We start from the raw sequence: 8,259 nt of genomic DNA, 5'->3' as shown, positions 1-8,259 counted from the left end.
CTGCTGAAAATTCAGTGTTGAATCACAGTAATAAACTACCCTTTAAAATATATTCAAATAGAAAACAGTTCTATTAAATTTGAAGAATATTTCACATTTATATTTGATATTTTTGATCAAATAAATGGAGCTTTGGTGAGCAATTGTCTATTATATTTTGTAGCCAATAACATAACTATTCTATAATCATAACTGAATCATCTTTTATATTGTTACATCATAATCTATAAATGTTTAATCAGATAAAGGTGGTATTAAACAGCCCAAAACAGCCCTGATGAATCATTTTAAAAGTAATGTTGATCTTGTCCCGAGGTCATTCACTGATGCTCCAGAGGACATTTTCATGTCACCATGACCGTCTGAAATCCCCTCATAGATTTTGGCATTGTTCAGATGAGCTCAGTCCTCCACACCCTCCTCTCCCGCAACAGCTGCTCCTACCCCTGTATTACAGCACTGACCCAGGATCAGCTGAAGCACATCACTCACATAATCACGTTCACCATCCAGCAGGTCCAAGATCAGCTGCTGAGGGATCAAGGGTTTGGAGCTCAGCTGTGTCTGCTTTGACTTTCAGCTGTTCAGACATGACTCAGACAGAGAAAGCAGCTCCATGTTTCTGAGAATGCTTTGATTCACTTAGTGACCAAGTCTGCATTTATTTGATCAAAACTTGTATATATACCCTTGAGCATTAGAGACTTATTTCAAAAACATTTAAAAATCTTAATTATTCCAAACTTTTGGTCACCATTGTATATCTCTTCATTACAGCAGTTTGAGATCACAGCTCAATTGATATAATACTTTAAAATAATCTTATTGAGATGCAATTTTTATGAAACATGAGCACACAAATACTTCAAATCTGTATAAACTGTTTACTAAAATTTGTTCAAAATAAGTTTGTTTAAGCCGGTATCCACATTTTTGCAGGATTACACAAGAATGATATCTTTGAAAGGACTGTGGGTTCATAGAAACCTGGGAGGAGGAAATTTAGTATATTCAGTACATATATCCATGATAAAAGTTAAAACACTATAGTTAAACACTACTTTAAATGAAGTAAAGGTTATGTAAGTGTTACCGGGACCAGGAATGTCCTGTCCTTTGACGTCTTGTATCCACCTGCTTGTCCCGGACAGGAAGGCAGCACTAGATACAAGGTGTTTGGCCGGACGATTGTAGTTCACTATGTCATAATGTCCCGGGCCAGGGAAGGGTGGGTCTTTGGTGGGGATCAGAGGTGGCGCTGATAATCCCAAGTAGTGTCTCCTTCTGCACAGATACAAGAGTGAAACCTCTTAATCCATGAAGAACGAGACATCTGAGATATCCATGACTATTCTTATTCTGCTTTTGAAAATCTAGTAGTTAATGTTAAAAGCAGCTGTTTTTATATATATGAAATATTTTCAAAAATATCTGTGTATTGTGATGAAATTCTTGAAATTATTTCATTATATAAAAGTACATGTTCCACCAGTGCATTATTGCTCTTAAGATCATGAAAGAAAACCCTATGGGTGTTAATTTATTGCAGTTCTGACTCAACACTTACGGCAGAACGGTTCTCTTCACAGGTTCTGGTGGTTGATAGGGGTTATAGGTCCCAGGACCAGGGATGTTGTTTCTCACTGGTGGCTGAATCCGGGCAGTGGTGGATTTGAAACAGGAGATGGGAACTTGAGGCGTCTTCTGGAGCAAAATGTCACTCACATTATAGTGGCCTTCAGAACGAGAATAAAGATGGATAGATTCATAATCCGTAATTTCTTTTGTTTGTTTGGCACATTGATTTGAGTAAATATGAACATGTGAACAAATTAATTAATAGCACAGGAATATCTCTTCTTTACCAATGAATATTATACCTCATTTCACTACTGAATTTAAAATATGTACAGTGGTTGTAATTATGTGCATATGCAAAGATACACTCACTCTTGAAAAGCCAACAAAACTCATCAATATTCATTTGTTTTCATATAATGTTGTTACTGAAGTGTTTTAACAGTTTGCATTGCACCTCTAACTTAATCATCTTCATCTAAAACTGAGTTACTCACAGGGAGAGGGTCCTTTAAAGTTGTCTGAGACACTGGCACTTCGTCTGGTTTTAGAGCAAAATGCACTTTGAGCTGAAATGGTTGAATTTTTGTCCACAGCACTATAAGACACCTGACAACAACATGAATTAAATCATACATTACCATTCAAAAGTTTGAGGTCAGTAGGATTTTTTTTACTTTTATTCAGCAAGAAAGCATCAAATCAAAAGGGACAGTAAAGACACATTTATAATGGTACAAAAGATTTCTTTTTCAAATAAGTGTTGTTCTACGAAAAGCCGTTTTAAGAAGAAAACTTAACAGGCTGATAATGATTTGGAAATCAATCATAATCATAATCAAATGGTAACCTTTCACTGTGACAAAAAACAATAATAGTAATGTCTGCCACAAAGTTATACACCCAGAGTCAATACATACATCATATTGATTTGGAGCAGGATTTTCATTTTTTGGTTCTTCCCTCTTTACTGCAACCGGCAGACGAAACATTCTGGATTCTCCTCTGTTAAAATCGTGCTTGTGAAGTAGAGACTTCTGGAGGTTATAAGCATCAGGTCCTGGGCTTAATCTCTGGAAGCTACGAGGCACACGACCGGCCTCAAGATGCGAAAACAGTCAGTAATATTATACATAATATATTTCAAAGAAGTGCAAGGCAATTAACAGGAAGGCCAAATGTCTAAAGCATAAAAGTTTGGAAGACCTCTGTCATAAAGAAGATGCCTGCACATGCACTGATTAATGTAGGATATGTCATTTCCAGATGTTTCTGTATAACAAGTCTTTGATCAAGGTCTCACTTTTGAAGCAAAGCTGCCTGTTCCTTTCTTAGAGAATGAAGGACTGCATCCCTCAGCAGGTGCACCTGTGATATATGAACCAGGCCCTGGATTCTCATTCTGAAATGATCGAAGATAGATAGATAGATAGATAGATAGATAGATAGATAAGTATTGCTTTTAATGGCACACCATAAACTCAAAGTATATAATACATAAAAAATGAATATAGGAGAGCTGGATTATTTAATCTGCTCACCGGGTGATTTTGAAACCTCTTTGACTGCGAGGAAAAGCCTTTCTTCTCTTCATTGCTGATGATGATTGTCTGGTACTTGGTTGGAATGGATGAAGCACATCCCTGAACTACAGAGAGAAATACATGGCTCTGAATAAGAATGAATACAGTAAGAACACTTTAGCCGATTTTAGGACACTAAAGGCAAATCACTCACATTCATTCAGTCCCTTGTATAGTTTACCCATGCTTTCCTTTCCTTGAATGTCATGTAGTTTTCTTTGTTCAGAGGAAGACAGAAAAGGATACACATAAAAAAGTCTCTATTTATTAAAAACCACTAAATTACCTGTTCTGTTGTTTTCATGCTGTTGCAGGTGAACTCACTCTGAGTTTGTGTTGGACTGCATGAGCGACTGTGTGTTGCCATGGCAACATGCAAACGCGCCGCCGAGAGTTAGATTAGTTAACCTTTCCTACTGTAAACAACGTTAATCAGCAAACGCCAATAACAAAATTAATAAATACATTAAAGTCCCAATGAATGAAGATTCTATTTTTATGATCCAATCGGGTAAATCTATATTACTACTGAATTAATATATTATTAAAATAATAGTTGTTATTGCCTTCACATCAATTGCCCTTGCCGTTTAAAAATGTATCCCAAAATAGGCTTTTACTGTGACGTCTTGTGTGTACATTAGTTAATGCAAAGAAAGTTGCTTTTATAACAAGCACTCTGTCGCCGCTTGGTGGCCACTGGCTATAAATGTGTGTGTATGTAAAATGACAGAAAAGACAAAAAAGCGGGAGAAAGCGCGAGAAAGTCAGAGATTTTGTTGTGCGGGACGCGAACGCGCTCCATGTTAATAATGGTGGCCTAAGGCAAAGAAATTTCATATCGGCTAGAACTGGAAATAGTACGCAGAACCAAAACCCAGGGAGGCGTGGCTTACCTGTTCACGCCCGCGTTTCATTGGTCAAGGAGGAGGACACGTCACGTGGAAACGATCTAAACTTGATCTAAATGCGAATGAAATCATCAATGATATATTTCTTGGATATTATAAATTACATTATTATTAGGATTTCATTATACACCCTAATGTATTTATCAGGATTTTGTTATTATTAATATAATTCCCGTCCTAAAATCGTACCCAAACAGCAAGGCCTAATGAACTGAAATTTGAAGTAGTGACAACCTGTTTCTTTTTACATGCGAACGACAACAACACGTGCATCGCAGTCCTCATTCTATTGATTAACATTAAACTACTATTCTTAATAAAATCCAAAATTCCTAGGAGAAGCCCTACCAGTATTTGATCGATTTTTTTTTTTGCTTTAGTGGTTCGAATTTTGCTCTGGAGGTGAAGCGCGCGCCCCCTGTCGAACCGGAGGACATGCGCAGTACTGCAGTCAGAAGGTCCCGCTTCAGCTGTTCTCGGTCATCGAGTAGCTCAGCAGCTCCATCATGGCGATGCACGCCAAAGTGACTCCACCGCAGATCCCCGACACCCGCCGCGAGCTCTCCGAGCTGGTCAAGAGAAAACAGGAGCTTGCGGTAATTATAACCCTTTCTAAATGTCCAAAACCGTGTTGATGCGGCACCAAATGAGACCGAAATACCCGTATTTGTGTTAGCATACAAACACGAGTCTGAAACAAACTGTTGTAAATACTTTAAAATGAATATATGTTTATATTTAGAAACCAGAAAGTCTTATTTTATCCTATGTGTACTATATGTATTAAAATTATATTCCAGTAACTACTGTATATCTATGCTAACTGTGTTAGCCGCTTTTGTTGTGGCGCCTCATGATGCACGACATATAACTTACAGCAAAAGTATACAGCAATAAAAACATGCCACTTCTACACAGCTTCGGTTTACAAAATGAACAAAGAAAGTAGAACTGCACAGAGAAATAAATATTATTATAATGATATGATTATATGTAGGTCATGTGTGATTGACAGCTGCAACTAAAACTTTATTTGTATTTTTAACAGGAGACTTTGGTGAATCTGGAAAGACAGATTTATGCATTTGAAGGCAGTTACCTGGAGGACACTCAGATGTATGGTAACATCATTCGAGGATGGGACCGATATCTGACCAATCAAAAGTGAGTTGTGATGTGACTTCATGTGGTTCAGTGATGTATATATCTTAAATATGTACAGGTTAGCATCAGTTTTCTCCTACTTTAGGAATTCAAACAGCAAGACGGATCGGAGGAATAGGAAGTTCAAGGAAGCGGAACGACTTTTCAGCAAGTCCTCCGTCACATCAGTGGCGGTCAGTATATTAGAAATATACCTTATTTGTGCATATATAATAAGTAAAAGAAAAGTAAGAAATAACAATGAAGAAATAGAACTATAATTTAGTAAATGATCTAAATTACTGTTTTGTGGATTGTCGTACAGGCTGTTTGTGCTCTTGGAGGAATTCCTGATCATATGAATGAAAAACGTGAGTACAATCTCAAGCTTCTTGTGTCTGCAAAAGATTTCTATCAGTCATATGTTTTCTTTAATTGTTAAAGGGCTTTGTTTTAAAACCTAGTGAGCTGGGGACACAATTTTGTGTTTACCAAGACAGCGTTTTTGGGAATCAGCAGTAAAAAAGGATATTGTCAAATGAACATTGAAAAACTTTGTTTGTACGTGTGATGCCCATAAATACAGTTATGATGAACAGCCAATTTGACGATTGTTTTGTAAGTTACTGAGAATCAGCGTATTTAGTGGCTTAATATTTTAATCGTTTTGTAAACTTTCCATTTCTTCTGCTTCCTTAGGTGAACCAGGCAGCGGAACAGAGAGCGACACATCTCCAGATCTCCAAAACCAGGAAAATGAACCCAGCCAGGAAGACACAGAAGAGGCAGATGGAGCCCTGCAGGACCTGAAACCCCAGAAAGCTGCTTCGTCGTCTTCTGCAAGCCACCATAGCAGCCACAAGAAACGCAAGAACAAGAACAGACACAGGTACCCGATATCCAGCAGGCCCTTGGGGTCCAGGATATAAGATGGTTCTTTACTTACAAACTCATTCTGGCTGATCCAGTGCTAATTGAAACTGACTGTTATTTGATTGTGAAATGTTAGATGTAATGTCTACACATCTGAGTGAATATGGGAGCAGTTATAAATGAACATATTCATAGATGATTATGGTAGCCACATATGTTTACCCAAACGGGAGGGTTTTACTTCAGTTTCATAATGCTATGGCTCTTGCTCAGCCAAGTTTGCTTTGGTTTCTCTTTTTCAGTATCTTTACCAGCTCTTTCCTCTCATGTAGATCCAGCCTAAAGTCTCTTACTCTGTCCTGATGTTTATCTGATGCTGTTCTGGTTCACTTCAGACCTGTTTGATTAGAGAAGATGCTCAATTTTCACATCTGTGTTTGGATTAGATGGACAGAAGGAAGATTTTGAGAAGTTAGTTTTCCTTGATTCAGCCCAGAGTATTTATGGGTCCTACTGCGTTTATAGATGATTTTTGGAAAATTATGGTTTGATATTAAAAGTGTTTAAAATGAACCTTAACCTTAAAATTAACTTTCATGAATAAATACTGACTTGTTTGTCTGTAGTTTTTTTTTAGGAAATACATAATTGTAATGTTTCTTAAAAACAAAATTCAGACCCTTGCAAATTTTTATTTTATTGTCATGCAGAATAAACACAATTTGCTGCCACAATGAATATTTGATGAATGAAATATTGGAAAACGTTTAGTTTGTCTTGTGTGGTTTACCTCAAAAATATGATGGAGAAAATGGCAAAGTAATAGATTTTAGGCACAAAATACAAATTTTATGTTTTAATTGAATCAAAAACTATATTTTACTTAAATTTTAAATGATTAATTACTTTTGAATCATTTCATGTTCATTACATATCCCAGCTGTCAACAAGACTGATGTAATGCTTTTAAATTGCTCTTCAAACCCATGTCTTGATCTTTCTGGCTTTCTTTTGGAAACTAATGGTTGCATCCAGTATCACTTCAGATGAAATAAGATGAGCACTAGTTAGGGTCCTATATTTACTAACACCCTAGAGAGGATTCTTTAGTGTCTGTCCTGTTGAGCTTGTTCATCTAGTGTACTACTGAAGGTATAAACCCACGCATTCACACACTATGTAGTGGACTGTGGGACTGATGTGCTGCTCAGTGTAGTGCACTAACCTCTGATGCTCTCTTCCTTCCTAACGCTGCCCCCTTCAGCCCTTCTGGCATGTTTGATTATGACTTTGAGTAAGTCTCAATTTTACTTCCTGTTTCTCACTCCCGTGTCTTCTCTTCTGTCCATTAGCTGCGTAGGGCTGTCCACATCATGTGGAAGAATGCTGTGACGCTTGCTTCTACCTGATCATTCGCAGATGTTGCTGCAGTTTCTTTTTTGCTTTTGTTTGGTTTTTCATTTATTTTTCAGCTGCATGTTTGTGGAGCTCATAGACATGGTGGGATTTTTTTAGTTTGTTGCATGCAGGGTTTTAATCAGGTTCATTTGTTTATCTGACCGTGATGGGCCGCTTGTTAATTCATGTTTTCTCCTTACAGATTTGACATGAAGATGAACAAGAAACCCAGAGCAGTAAGTTCAGATGTACTAAAATATGTTGTGTGTACATATATGTATATATTTGTAGATTTTGTAGTCATGTTTTGGTGCTGCTTTCATCCATTTTTGCTGCTCAATAGAATGTTAATTAGGGGTGTGCACAAATATTCGAATACTTGATCTGTAATTATTAGGGATGCACCGATACTGAGCTCCTCTACTTGTACTCGTTAAAATGCCCCGATACCAAACGCCGATACCACACAGCATGTGATAAGTGCCATATACAGACAAAGAAACACCAACAACAGACAGCAGAATGGAGTTAAGGATGTCTTAACTCCTTAATTAAGGATGTCTTAACTCCTTAACATCCTTAATTAAGGATGTCTAAGAAGTATATGTATGCAATGAATATAATGTTAAACATTCAGTATTAACGCCTGTATAGCTGATGTGCGCGAGCTGATTAACAAAGCACGCTGAGTGGATTGAGTGCGCGGCGGCGCAGATGCGCGAGCTTGTCGAGTGAATACACCTTTCTCACAGACCTCACTGGAAAGCTTGTAG

The 8,259-nt window shown here is 37.4% G+C and overlaps 2 protein-coding genes across 3 annotated transcripts in view; one reads left to right on the top strand and one right to left on the bottom strand.

Moving 5' to 3' along the window:
* Positions 1–913: 913 nt before the first annotated feature.
* LOC107727365 (O(6)-methylguanine-induced apoptosis 2-like) lies at positions 914–3,371 on the bottom strand. The gene is made up of 8 exons (XM_016537213.1): positions 3,316–3,371; positions 3,120–3,226; positions 2,882–2,980; positions 2,499–2,678; positions 2,076–2,187; positions 1,568–1,736; positions 1,094–1,284; positions 914–987 (listed from the first exon to the last, which is right to left on the bottom strand). Exons 1-8 carry the CDS (start codon positions 3,344–3,346, stop codon positions 914–916), a joined length of 963 nt encoding a protein of 320 aa, XP_016392699.1. The 5' UTR covers positions 3,347–3,371.
* A 1,110-nt stretch (positions 3,372–4,481) lies between these two features.
* Positions 4,482–8,259, top strand: part of LOC107727276 (chromatin modification-related protein MEAF6) — a 4,855-nt gene continuing 1,077 nt past the window's right edge. Inside the window, exons 1-7 of one of the 2 annotated variants that reach the window (XM_016537104.1) lie at positions 4,482–4,668; positions 5,121–5,236; positions 5,322–5,409; positions 5,541–5,586; positions 5,915–6,104; positions 7,353–7,382; positions 7,689–7,722. In XM_016537104.1, coding sequence (XP_016392590.1) covers positions 4,579–4,668; positions 5,121–5,236; positions 5,322–5,409; positions 5,541–5,586; positions 5,915–6,104; positions 7,353–7,382; positions 7,689–7,722 — 594 coding nt within the window. In that variant the 5' untranslated portion in view covers positions 4,482–4,578. The remainder of the gene's footprint in view (positions 4,669–5,120; positions 5,237–5,321; positions 5,410–5,540; positions 5,587–5,914; positions 6,105–7,352; positions 7,383–7,688; positions 7,723–8,259) is intronic. The other variant, XM_016537112.1, reaches the window with a different exon arrangement.

The sequence above is a fragment of the Sinocyclocheilus rhinocerous genome, unplaced genomic scaffold (genome assembly GCF_001515625.1).
Source record: "Sinocyclocheilus rhinocerous isolate Xijiao unplaced genomic scaffold, SAMN03320098_v1.1 scaffold1154, whole genome shotgun sequence".
NCBI classification, from domain to species: Eukaryota; Metazoa; Chordata; class Actinopteri; order Cypriniformes; family Cyprinidae; genus Sinocyclocheilus; species Sinocyclocheilus rhinocerous.
Note: the sequence above shows the minus strand (reverse complement) of the source record. Positions and strands in the feature narration are given on the sequence as shown.